The sequence below is a fragment of the Centroberyx affinis genome, unplaced genomic scaffold, assembly GCF_046629955.1.
Source record: "Centroberyx affinis isolate AG114_WGS23_722 - 3 ecotype Tasmania unplaced genomic scaffold, CSIRO-AGI_Caff_v1 ptg001803l_1, whole genome shotgun sequence".
NCBI lineage: Eukaryota > Metazoa > Chordata > Actinopteri > Beryciformes > Berycidae > Centroberyx > Centroberyx affinis.
The window spans coordinates 129,251-143,226 of NW_027280193.1; the positions used below are offsets into that span (position 1 = coordinate 129,251).

The 13,976-nt window shown below is 41.1% G+C and overlaps 1 protein-coding gene across 1 annotated transcript; it reads left to right on the forward strand.

Annotated features, from left to right (window-relative positions):
* The first annotated feature begins 486 nt into the window (after window positions 1–486).
* rnf212 (ring finger protein 212) lies at window positions 487–9,084 on the forward strand. The gene is made up of 12 exons (XM_071529592.1): window positions 487–595; window positions 1,368–1,429; window positions 1,718–1,792; window positions 2,510–2,566; window positions 2,952–3,010; window positions 3,105–3,164; window positions 4,852–4,916; window positions 5,243–5,303; window positions 6,677–6,719; window positions 6,917–6,971; window positions 8,081–8,150; window positions 8,952–9,084. The coding sequence occupies exons 1-12, from the start codon at window positions 487–489 to the stop codon at window positions 9,082–9,084; spliced, it is 849 nt and encodes a 282-aa protein (XP_071385693.1).
* The last annotated feature ends 4,892 nt before the right edge of the window (window positions 9,085–13,976 follow it).

The window sequence follows — 13,976 nt, forward strand, 5'->3', positions numbered from 1 at the left end:
ATACAATAGATCATGTATTGATCTCAAGCTGGGTTGACAGTCTCATTGATATTAATCACTAATCAATAAAGGGTAAGAGTAAAATTTGCCACTCAGTTTACAAAACACCTCGCTAAACAAATAAGGAGAGCAGCTACAGAGAGAAGGTAACAAACTGCAGAACTTGTTTTTTTCAGATCCGTTATTTAGCTTGTCAGTTAGCTTAGCTGCTTCACCTGCTGCTAGCTAACCAGCGTTAACCTGTAAGTTAACCCACCTGACTGTAAGGGGGTTCGCCATGTTCAAGAAGTTAGCTTTAACTTAAAAGAAAAGCTGCAGGGTTTTTAAAGCATTTTGCAGTTAGCTTGACCCAATACCACCTAAGTTGGATAAGTCAAACAAGCAGGCTTTTGCTCGTTATCTGAAGAATAGGGAGAGTTAGCAGAGCGGCTAGCTTGTGCTAACGTTATCATTTTGCAGGAGGTTTTTACCCTTCATCATCAGAAAATGTCCTACTGGATCTGCTGCAACTCCTGCTTCCTGTCTCCCAGTGCTGAGCGAAAACTAGCCGTCACCACCTGTGGCCATGTCATCTGTAGTGTCTGCTATCAGAAAGGTAGACAAAGGTTGATTTACATTAGTAGTATAATCTAGCTGTTAGCTGCTTGTTATTTATATTGAGCATTGTTTAAACAACATACATACAAAACAGGTTAGTTTTACCATTCACTTTGCCCCAGGCAGTGAAAATGTGATTAGACAGGGACATCTGTTGGACTTCATATGATATTGCAGAACTGATAACTGAATTTTAACCCAAGGAGTTCCCACACTTTTTCATGCCTGAGCCCCCCCAAATACATACGAACTAGGCCACCATTAAATAAAACAGCGGACCTACTGTACATTTGAAAAGATATCTGTAGTTAGATAGGGTTTGGTACCAAACTGGATCATTGTTGTATTACAGTGGGGAGAGTGAAATCTCTGATTCAGTCATTTCTGTAATACTTTCTCACTGTCTTCAAATGAAATAACTGTGGAATTATACTATTCCTCATTTGATTGGGGACTCCTGGAAACCTCTCAAAAAGTCTTGGTGGTCCCTGGAACCCACTTTGGGCACCGCTGACCATCATAAAGGGCCACAGGCCTGTTTCTGATGGGTCTCCAAACGAGTGGGAGTAGTTTAGAGGGGTCCCAGGGTTAAACTTAGTTAATTAATTTGGGGTCTCATGCTGAAACAGTTTAAGATCCCCTGCTATGCAGTTCCTGTATTGGATTTAGGCTACAGTACAGTGGCTCCTATTACATAATGTTGGACAGATTATTAATTTGATCCTTCTCGTTGTACTTTTGTCTATATATAATTGTATCTTTTCTTTCAGGCAAGCAAGGGGAGTGTTTAATATGTAATGCCAAATGCCAAGTCTCTCCTCTCTCTGACAAAGTAAGCATTTTTACTATGGTACACTACTGATGGGTAAACCTGTGATGGCATGTTTTTCTCCTAATTTATCATCGGATGACGTTTTTGGGGCGGGCTGTGGGGGTGGGGGAAGTGGATGGCATCGTTCTTGATAACACAAACTATGGCATACATGCCTTATTTTTGGGATATATCAAGCAAGCAACATTTTACCTCTCTACTAGCCCCTATGCTTACATGTCAACAGCCTGACAACTGTTTGTAATCGTACCGATATTACATCAGTGTGAAATGCCTTTGTTTTGACAGAGTAGTTCTGAGGTGAAGGCCTTGTTCTCCGACATCAATGTTGTGGCAACCAAACACTTCACAGAAATCAGCAAGGTTTGATTATTTTCTTTTTTATTCATATCAATACACAGGCCTACATTGAGTATTTACACGTTTGTATGATAAGAGAAACCGAGGACTGATGACTTTGTGACATGATGGTGCTTGGATGCTATAATTGTTAATGATATCAAGTGATACTCTTATCAAAATGACTAATTACGTCCTGAGTTAGTGAAAGTTTTACACAGTATCGGTTTAGTGCAGTTTGGGAGAACCCTGGAACACTAAGTGCAGGTTAACCCTAACCCTAACCCGTAATGAAGAATTTGTTCCCATTTGAATTTGATTTGGTAATAACTACAACAGCCTGACTTTTCGTGGTAACAGTTAACGATTTTTAAAATTGAAACTATGTCTTTGTGAGCTGTATTTCAAGGTTTTTAGCTTACAATTGGAGCCAATTACTTCCGGGTTGATGGCTAAAAACGGTACGTGGGAAGTCAGAAAGTAACGGGAGTAGAGCAAACGCATTGTTGATTTTGTTATTTTCATAGGATTTGTTGACGGTAAGCAATGCATTAAAAAAACACCAGCCTTATCCTTTAACACTTTTATTTAGTATTTTATAAGTGCCATCGATTCAGGCAAAGACAAAAGATGGTTTGTGCTTTAAAACAGTTTTGTAGACTTGCCTCTATATACAGTATATCTATTTTTATATTATTTCTCAGTAGACTTCATATATCACTGGTTTATCCTTTTTCATAGGTTTTAATGTTCCAGGCAAGGCATCAGAAGAGACTGTTGACTCACTACCAGCAAAGGGTAAGAGACATTTATCCTGCTGCAATGGATTATTTGTGTGTGTGTGTGTGTGTGTGTGTGTGTGAGAGAGAGAGAGAGAGAGAGAGAGAGTCTGCTCTACAAGTCATTTTGGCAGTTAACCAACCATCTTTTGGAGGTTGAATGCCATTCGAAAATCAATTTTGCTAGGTGGAAAAAAGTGCCTGGCATGTTTTTTTAGCCCATCAGCCAATGTTGTGGATGGATGAAAATCCCATTAGTTTCCTTCCCCTACTGCCAACTAAAATGTATTTACATGTAACTGTTAATCTAGTCAAAATGATTAATGGCTTCATTTCCATTAAAAAAGCCTAACACCGTCTTGTAAACAATAGTGCATCACTAATACTGTTATGAATCTCCTCAGAATGAGAAACTAGAAGAGGTCTTAGTCAAGATGAAACAAGAAATGCAGCAGATGGCCAAGTAAGTTTACATTTGTAATGCATTTTCATATGTATTTCTGAATTTAAGTTTATTAATAGTTGGCTGCGTTTCTTTGTTTTGTCGTCCTTCACAGGAAGCTGAATGAACAGAGTGCCTACATCAGTAAACTGGAGAACTCTCTTCAGCATCAGAGGTAGGACAGACCGCAGATAATTATCAGAGACAGTCGCTCTACAATCTCATTAGTTACATACATACATCCCAGTGCTATTGTCCTGAAATTAGAGGATTAAAGGGATTGACAAGCATTCTTAAAATTAAATAACAAATAAAATGGAGCTTTTTTGGAGCCACCAGTTGGTAAATTCTTGTAAATTTTGTCTGTAGCTGGTAAGTTTCTTCTTTAGCAGCCACTGTGACAGGTTATCAACAAGTCTTTCAGTCTTTAACTATTTCACAAATCACATTATCCTGAGAAATGTGTTTGTTTTAGCTGATGGACAGTTTTAATTTCCCGTCCTGTAGATTGTGCTCTTTACCCTCCTTCCATCACAGACAGTATGTTGTACCGTCACTCATCAGAGATCATAATCCTGGGCTTGTGAAATAGAAGAGGAAAACTAGAGTAAATGAGGATACACAGGGGCTGAAAAGCCTGTAATGATTTGGATTTAAATGCTGGTGTGTCGACAAAACACACAAATAAGTGTTTCTTTGGGTTTGGCAGTATTGTACTATGTGAAGCTATTTACAACCAGCTGGCTGTTATGCCTCACTTCTCACTAGGTGTCACTCCTGGCTCATCTAGTCCTGGCCAGTTAGAACCAGGACTGAATGAGAACTTCACTTAAAAGGAGCAGTGAAGTGTTTTTAAGGAGACTAGCTAATTTATCATCAACTGAGAGTGTTTTAAGTATGTTTGTGGAAGTTCTGGGTGGAGTAAAGGGACCCTCATTTAATGCTGAATACCTGAACTGCCCTTTTAAAGAAAAGTTCCACTCTTTAAACAGTCTTAGAAAACATTTACTGTGGTAGCCCTCATAGAGCTCTCCATTGTTTGTCTGTCCTGCATACGTACTACACCAAAGTCCGTCTTAAATGTTCTGTGAAGTACAACAAAATAAAGACATACTGTAGCACAAACTCTGAAACACATTTTAGCTCTAAGTATTTTTTCTCCCACATGAAAGCTGCATCACAGCAGGCGCTGTAGTGGCGTGAACTTGCTGTAAAAAATGGGATTTCTGCAATGCATCCCTCAGGAAAAATGATCCCTTCTGCTGTACACCACACATATAAATTTGTTTACAGCTGTCTATCCATCTATCTATATATCTATCTACAGTACGTACCTACAGAATGAGGCGAAACTTATCTCCTCTGTAATGCACCACACTTACAAAAACAGCGCTTTTTCATTTACACTCAAATTTATTTATGACTTCTACTGTGGGATGAATTATGTATTTGGAGTTCAAACCAATAAAGCAAGTCCAGTTGCGAGATTAATTTGACATAAATCTGTCGTTGCTGTCTGGCCGACTGTAACTTAGTTAGTTTTCGGAGAGTGTTGTTGTTTTTTTAACCTTTATTTAACCAGGGAAGTTTGACTGAAATTGCCTTTTTTAGCCCCACACTCACACAGTTACACACAGACTTATGACAAAAGAGAAGCTCCACTGGAGAAATTGGGGGTTATTTGCCTTGCTCAAGGGCACTTAGATGGTAGTTGCCAAGTAAGGAGAGAAAGTTGCTCATTCGCTCTCCCCAATGGTCTGGGATTCAAACCGACAACTGTCTGGTTATAAGCGGTTCTCTCTTCTCTATGCTACAACCACTGCGTATTTTGATGCAACATGTTTATTTCTGTTATCCTTCAGTGCCAAAGCTTCATCAGTGTCCCAGATGAGCCACAGTTCCCATACCCCATGTGGACCAAAGTCAGGTAAACAACAATTTCAGCTTAAAACTCTCTTAGTAACTCTGGGGTGACATTCAGTCTGATTGGTTGAAAAAGGCACAAAAAGAGAGAGTGGGTCAATGGCAAAGCAGAGAGGCAAAGACCAGAAACTTAAACTGTTTTTCAGACACTGATTCACCAGTCAACTGGCCCAAGTCGACATCTTACTGGCCCTGGGCCATTAGGGCAAATGTTATCGTCGAACCCTGTACATTCATATGTTTATTGCATAACGAATACTCTCTCTTCATCACTGATAGAATACAGTGGGTGTTAATGTGTTGTGTTACTGTTTTTTTGTGCACTGTCAGTCCTACAGATCCCATATAACTCTCCCATGTCCCTCTCACGACACTCATCAACCACTAATCTGTGAGTATTTCACCTCTCTCTTCAACCCTCCCTCCCTAATTTTCCACTGTCTCTCTCTCTCTCTCTCTGTCTGTCCATATTTGATTTGCAGTCTCTCCTCACTGTCTCGAGCTCTGTTGTTCTACTCTGCCCTTTTTTTATCTTTCTCTATGCCTCAGACCTCAATAATAACACACCACTAACCTTTGAGAGAGAGAGTGAGAGAGAGAAAGAGAGAGAGAGAATGTAGGAGGTATTTCACAGTGCAAACAAGATATATCCTGGGTTCAGCCCCGGCAGCTTATGTTAGCTTTAGCTGCTGTATGGCTTTGCCCTGCCCTGCGGCTAGCCACACACACACGCTCTCACACACACACACACACACACACACCTGAATAAGCTCAGTACTAGCTTTGCTTACTGGTTTAGTCAGGAATCCCTATTCGGTTTCCCAGACACCGTTGACACAGGATTGATTGACTGCCTGGGTTTATAGTGCAAATGTTGTTTTATCCAGAGTGACTTTAGGTTCTATTGATTGCAAATAGTATAGATGACGGATAGCGGATATTAACCCCCTTGCATTAGCAGTATTAGCACCGTGCCTGGGGGTTAATTCAATTTTGGTTAAAGAGGTAAATTGAAATGGTAATTCATTTACTAATAGAGCCTTCATTCAAAGTTATTTTGATATATATTTAGAAGTTTTTTAAATGCTGAAAGCGATTTTACATATTGGATTTTCCTGGAACATTGGATAAGTCATATCAAATCAATGAATTTGATCTTGTATTTGAATTGAAAGTGATTTAGCATTAAGCCTCATGCTATACTGCAGTGGTTCTCAACTCTCGTAGAAATCCACAATGTTCTTCCACTGTTGCAAAAAAGCAAATCCATGTAAACAAGTCATTTAATCTAGTTGAATTATACCACTCCAGTGGAAGAATGTTTTGACTTGTTTTCAAGCTTTTAAGGCTGAATATGAGACTTAGTGACTTGTTAAGATAGTTAGATGTTAAGATTTTTTGTAGTGGTGCTTTCATGTGTGCTTTGCGTTTTTGCTAATTGTAAGATCAGTGTTAAATTTACCTAATTTAATTCAGATTTATGAGCTTATACACAAACAAACTCAATTTGAGCAAAGAGAAATGGACTCCCCTTTTTCCTTTTGGAAAAAAAGTACAGTTATTTATTTCTGTTTTGTCCTAAAGTATCTGTTATCCTGTAAAAGGATGTGCCAGCTTTTCAAATATTATACATTTTGGAATGAAACAAAAAAGTTTGCTGTTTCATAGAAGTGTGTCTTGGTATTAAAAAGCTTGAGCACCACTGCAATCCTCAGCCAGCAGAACTCGACAGGATTAATGAGGTGTGTTCTCTCTATCTGGCAGCGGTGAAAACATGGAGCTGGATGGAAGAAGTCTGTTCAGGAAAGTAAGTTCCATGATCTCACCTAAAGTAAAAACCCTCACCTCTAAAATGTGTATATTAACTATCAGCTGCCATTTACTGTATGGCTTTGGTGCACGGAGAATGGATGAATGATGAAGTATTGAAAGCAAATAAAAACTCATGATTTATGCTGTTTCTCTCTCCATGTTTGTGTGTGTGTCTCTCTTTCTGTCTTTCAGCCCGACCCCATCCCTAGATTGTCATTAATCAGTCCTCCACAAGACGGACGAATGGGTATGTGCTTTAATGTTCCTGTCATTAAACTTTGTAATTTATTTTCTTACTTACTATAGCTGAATGTACACTGTCCTTGTCAAATCTTCCCCATAAAGTTGGATCTGCTTTGGCCATCTCTATCTGGGCTATCTGGTTCTGTAGCTCAATGGAGATTGCATGACACTAGTACTGCCAGGATTGTGGTTTGATAGTGGTTTGACCGCTAACAATGTATGCAGACATGGTACTGTAAGGAATTTTGGATACAAGTATTTGCAAAATGTCACGTTATGCTTTCTGAGATACAACAGAGGTGAGTCTCAGCCTCTTTCTCTCTCTCTGCTAAAGCTGTGTATCTAGAATTTGTCCGGCATTTTGGCAAACTTATGAATGAGGTGCCATATTGAAACAGACAGAATCATGCTGCGATCATTTCACGAAATCTTCTTGCTCGGGGCTTAAACCCCCAGGTGAACCACCCACTGTGATAAACGAATACAGATGTTCTCTGCTATAATACTTAAGGCTGATACCTGCAGAGTTCCCCCTCTTTGATTATGCAGTTTATCCCCTTAAGGGCTTTGACTTCTGTTGTCGGAGATTAATGACGTGACAGCCGACAAATGCTGTTTGGATCCTTGTAGATATTCACTATATTTGTGTGAGTCTGTGGTTAAGTAAATATTGTATGGGAGAAAATCATAATATTTAACCAGCAGCAGATTGATTGGGCTAATAATAAATGCTCTTGCCCCTAATAATAACTGTTGATGATGATGATCTATGGTTATTACAAAATAAGGATAATATGCAGCGTTTATAATAGAGCTAACTGTGGTAGAGGCACAGCTGTATGCCCCTGTAGGGTAGAAGCTCTGTGTGAGTTTGTGTAAAGGGAATATTGTGAGATACACTGGTAATTACTCCAGACGTTGTTATTTTGCTTTAATGCTGGAGGATTTTCCAAAAAATTCTTGCAGCAAGCTCATTTGATTCAAGAAGAGCCATAGTATAAGCCTATAATGACACTCTAATATCTCATGCACTGTTTTAAGTCATTATAATCCGTTATATCTGTGTGACTCATGTTAAGTATTAGCATGGATCTGTCTGCTCTCTTTGTTTAGGTACCATCCCTCACCGATCGACCAATCAGAACGTTTTGGCCAACCACTCAACGCACTCGGCCACAGTCAGGTGACTAAGTTAATTCTGTACTGGGCCGTGGCCGGAGGCATTATGTTTTCGGGTTGTCCGACCATCAGTCCATCCCATTCTCATGAACGCGATATCTCAGGAATGCCTTGAGGGAATTTTCTTCAAATTTGGCACAAACGTCCACTTGGACTCAAGGATGAACTGATTAGAATTTGGTGGTCAAAGGTCAAGGTCACTGTGACCTCACAAAAGACGTTTTTGGCCATAACTCAAGAATTCATACGCTAATTATGACAAAATTTCACACAAATGTCTAATAGGATAAAATGATGAAGTGATGACAAGTTCAAAGGTCAACTTCACTGTGACATCATAATGTTTTGCTTACCACTGTAGCTGAGAAAACAAACTTGGGTCATTCTACAAAAACGGTGGAAGTGCTGTCACTTACTTTTGCAGACACCAAAATCCTTTAAGTTGACCTAATAATCACATTAATTATATATGTTCAATAAATAAAGACTGTCCTTGCAATGATAAAACAAAGTTTATTGGCGGAGGCATACAATTATTTCTAGTTTTGATGTTTATTCCTGTTGTCAGAACTGGGAAAATTTGAATAGCTGCAATCAACTTCTTGTTGACATGAACTCTCTTCTCTTCTCCTCTCCTCTCCTCTCTTCCTCTGTCCTTTCCTCTCCTCTGTCCTCTCCTCTCCTCGTTCCTCTCCTCTCCTCTCCTCTCCTCTCCTCTCCTCTCCTCTCCTCTCCTCTCCTCTCCTCTCCTCTCCTCTCCTCTCTTCCTCTCCTCTCATTCCTCTCCTCTCCTCTCCTCTCCCAGTCGTTTCCAGGGAACACCAGTAACCCCGGATATTTCATATGGTCGCAGTAGTGGCTGGAAGTCCCCCATCTTCAAACCCCCATCTTCCTTCAGACACTCCTCTATGTCCTCCCTGGTCTGCCCTCCGCCTTAACAGACACACACACACACACACACACACACACACACAAATATACATGCACAGAAAAACAGAATGTCGGGCAGGGATAATCAAGCACTTCAAATATGTGAAGAGATGTCAGATTTTATTTGGTCTCAGGTCTCACTGGTGGAGGAACACACATGCACACAAATGTATGCGCACACACACACACACACACAGACACACACACACACACACAAACCAGCCATAAAGCCTCTAAGGAACTAAATCTGACCACTGATGTGTTTCTGGAGGCATTAATGGAACACCAGCGGCTCTAAACTTAACTAGGCAGAGATGGTCTTTGTACTGTAATCCAGCATTTCTTAAACTATAGGTCACTCAGGACCTAAAATGAGTCACCAGCCTGTTTCCAGTGAGCGCTGGTATGTTTTAATTACCCTGGATCCCCGGGTGAAACTAAATTTACTTTTTGGGTGCTGAGCTGTAAAGTCTAAGAACCCGAGCTGTGATCCATCAAACTGTATATTAGTAACTAAACTCTTACTCTGTACTGTTGAAATCTGAGTTTGTCACAGTCCCAACAATAAAATATGAATAAAATAGTGACATGAACCTTGTTGTTGTTGAATTTGATATTCTATAGTTGTTGTACTGTGCTTGGTTGCAACTTCGTCTTTCACATGAGCATTTTGAGGTTTGAAACGTGATTGCAATGTAGTGAAGACTTTTCTGGCTCACATTCAGTTTTGAATGAAATGACAGGATGACCAGACAGGAAAGTATATAATGTGAGTATATAATCACTTTATATAATACAGTACGCTGTTTGGTGGATGCTTTTGTCCAAGGTGCCGTATAGTACCGAGTGCAGACATTTTTAGTATGGTTAGGATCACACCCTGACAGTGTTAGTATCATGTTCCTGTTACTGAGCAACACAGGGCCACACAGCAAATAACCAGAAATTTTACACATCTTTCTTGTCATTCGCATGCTTGTGACTGGATTTGACAGTGAATTACCTCCAGTAATCCAGGAGAGAGACCTACAGGCCTGAACCCATGTAGATCCTTAATAGCCTCTAGCCGAAGGCGCAATTCCACGTGACTGTCACAACGCTGCAGCAGCACCTGTTCAATTTACAAAGCTAAACTAGGATTATGAAAAATACGCCTACTGACTGGAGTCAAAAAGAGAGATGGATGAGGTTGACAGACTCATGCTGCAGTGAAATCATGAAAGCCTTTCCTGCAGCGGTTGTGCAGCACTTGGGGTAGCAACACAGTGAGCTACCCAACTCTCCTCAACAAGTTTTCAACACTCCTGGGTCTATTGGCTGCAACTTCAGTAATACGTTATTTTTTCACCCTGATATCTGTTACAAAACAGCTGCAAATAGAGTGTCAAGCGTAGCCACATAGAAACATGATATCACCTGAAGTCATCACAAAAAGGAAAAAGCTGACGCGGTGAAGTGGGTGGCGAGGATGGCATGATGTGTTCAGACAGGTAGATTCTCTCTCTCTTTCTCTTTCTGTCTGTCTCTCTACCGGTGTTTTGAAGAGCTCAGGTGTGACTCTATTTCTGTGTAAGCGTGTGTGTTGAGTCTCTGTGTGTAAAAGATAAAATGTGTATTGAATGAAGGTTTCTTGTCGGTACTAACTTGTCTGTATGCAAGCATTTACGAGTGTGTGTGTGTGTGTGTGTGTAGTTAGGCTATTGTACAGAGGCAGTAGGCCTGATCCTCCTCTGCGCTCCAGTGGGATTTGAAGTCGTTTCCTGTTTTTTAAGGTCCACTTAGAGAGAAATGGCTCCCCGGGGCAGACTAAGCTGTCATTGTGTCACGCACTGACAGGGAGAAGACTAAATCAGAATAATCTCTCCCTTACGTGCGCACACACACACACACACACACACACTGGGTGATTTCTCTTTCACATTACCCCTCTTTCACACACGTAATTACAGTAATAATACTAAATGTGCGTAGCATTTTGGTTTAAAAAAGTCACAAAATTCGGAGTACTCTTTCTCACGCACACACACACTCTCTCTCTCTCTCTCTCTCTCTCTCTCGCACACGCACACACACACACACACACACACATAGCCCTGCATGGCTCCAGGCTGTACAAATGAGCCCTGCCACTTCAGAGAGCTAAAGAAAACTATTCTGATGTCAGTGGTGATTATTCAGCAGCGTGTTCCCACAGCTTGTCCACCCTCCCTCACCCTTTCTCCCTCTCCCTCTCTTTCTCTTTCTGTATGTGAGAGAAGCTTCTCACTTAATCTGATCCAGATTTCACACTTTGTCACTCAGTATTTCAGCCTTGTACCTTTGCTGCTCTAAGTGTAATCCCCCCCCTAGGCAAGACACGACATGAACTAAATGATTTCACACCGGAGCTATTCGTCTTTCTGACCTGAACAGAAAGTGTGTCTGTGCTGCCTACAGCTCATGATCTATGATCCCGGGCATCTTTCATTCCTAACATTTAAGTTGGGGAAAAAAACAAAAGATGCCTGATAAAGACCTTCTTGGTTGACATGTTATATCACAAAGCCACCAGGGAGAAATAATTCAGAATGTCTGTGTTTTCCCTGTTCTCATAATCGTCTCGCACTAAACCCCCTATTCTTTCTCAAGAAGAATTGGACTGCTATTCCCCTCATCAAGATATTTGTTATCTCCTGCTGTCTTTACTTTAGCTTTGTTATTTGAAACAAAAGTAAGGTTTAAGGTACTGTAGGTATTGTACAGTAAATGTCTGACATCTTGTACTTTTGTATCTACTTTTGAAGCTGCTGAAGGGTGCAGCAAGATAAACTAAACACACCTCAACTGGTTCAAATATTTCTTTGGGTCTGAGGCGTCCTGGTGGCTTATTTGGCAGGGACAGATTGAATCTGACCTGGGACCTTTGTCGCATATCCCCCACTCCCCCTCCCTTCCATCTTTCCTGTCTCTCTCTACTGTAAACTATGAAATAAAGTTAAAAAAAAAAAAAATCCCCCTCCCAAAATCTTAAAATTTCCACAGATCTGACTTACTGACATATTATCAAAATGCAAAAAAAACTTGCAAGGTACATTCACATCTAGAACAATAACTATGAAGATAACTATAAATGACACAAATGCTGTTGCTCAAGCATTCACACTACCGCGATATCTGTAATAAGTTCCTCAGCAAAGGAAGCATCACTCTCTACTGAATTCTCTGCCCGCCTTCTTTTTTAGAACTTTAATTTGATTGGTTTAAAATGTTTTATCGTTTTGTCTGCGTCCAAAAAATCATTGAGATCGATCCAGAAATATAGTTTGTTGGATGTTTTGATAGTACTCGTTGTCATGGGAACACAGACATTCTATTTACTTAAAAGATTTAAATATTTTAAAAGTTACAGTTTTCTTTATAGTTCTTTATAGTAGGTGAGGGACAGTGTCAGGTGTCAATTACAGAAAAGTAAATTGGAGTATTTTACAACATACCCGTCATTACACTGAATGGCCTTTAGATGGCACTATTGTCCATCGCAGCATTGTCTATAACACTAGATCTGCGTTCCACTATTGTGTGTGGAAGCCTTGGACCACAGCTGCCTTTGATAGGAATCTACAGGATGAGGAAGAGACACTTAGGAGGTCACACACACATGCACACACACACACACACACACACACACACACGCACACACATTCATATTTGCTGCTTTTGAAGGAGGTGAGAAGGATGACATCAAGGAGTTGCTACACCAGTACTCATGCACACACACATACACACACACACACACACACACACACACACACACACACAAGCAGGTTTGTTGCATTTTAGAGGAAGAGAGCTCTATAGGGGTGGTTTATGAGTCAAAGAGGAACAGGTGAGGATGGGTCGCTGGGACTGCTCATATTTTCTTCAATAGGCCTACACACACACACACACACACACACACAGATGTCCCACATGTGAAGGCAGGCAGGCTGTTGCCTTTGAAGGGGCCCGGCCTTCTCCGACTGTCCCATGCGTGCTTGAGTGATGTCAGCACGGCTGTGGAAAGATTCCTTTCCTGTCATACACACACACACACACACACACACACACACACCCTATCGCACACACAAAATCGCTTTGACACAAACACACGTGCACACACACGTCCTCCTTGCCATGCGCATATACACTTTATCTAACAAACACACACACTCTTGCCACATGCTAATACACACCGACTCTTTCTTTCTCTCTCTCTCTCTCTCTCTCTCTCACACACACACACACACACACACACACACACACACACACACACAAACACACACACTTGGCAGGATGTGCGGGGAGAAAAAGGGGCCGAAAGACAACACCGAGATTAGGAGGCTTTTGTCACGGCTCTGTGGCGGACATTAAAGGCCTTGGCTCCCTTCCCCTCCGCCAGATTTCTTTCTTTTCTCACCCTGTCCGTCCACATCCCTCTCTTTTCACGGGGGAAGGTAAACATTTGGTACAGAGAGATGGAGAAAGGGAGGGAAAGAAGGAGGGAGGGAGGGAGGGGGGAAGGAGGAAGGATGGAAACCGCCTGTTGCCCCCTTTTAGCCTCTTTTTTGTGTTTTTGTTTTCCTAGTTTTAATGGCAGCTTTGTGGCTGTGTGGAGGAGGATGAGTGGAGAGGGAGAGGTATGCAAACAGAGCAGCGCTTCAATGCCAGCCAGGTGTCTGTCTCCCAACTGAATGTGTGTGTGTGTGTGTGTGTGTGTGTGTGTGTGTGTGTGTGTGTGTGTGTGCACGAGATGCATGCATGCGTCTGTGTGCTTTTGTGTCTGTGAGTTTTTGTGCATACTTGTATGTGTGTGTGTGTGTGTGTTTCCTCAACACCTGTGTGAATACGCCCATGTGTACTTGTGTGCACATATGTGTGGAGT

Bases quoted from the DNA above. Each gene is read 5' to 3' on its own strand.
- rnf212 (XM_071529592.1), top strand. From the start codon at position 487: ATGTCCTACTGGATCTGCTGCAACTCCTGCTTCCTGTCTCCCAGTGCT. The intron at 4,917-5,242 runs GTAAACAACAAT...GTGCACTGTCAG, and splicing joins CCCATGTGGACCAAAGTCAG to TCCTACAGATCCCATATAAC. The intron at 6,720-6,916 runs GTAAGTTCCATG...TCTGTCTTTCAG, and splicing joins GAAGAAGTCTGTTCAGGAAA to CCCGACCCCATCCCTAGATT.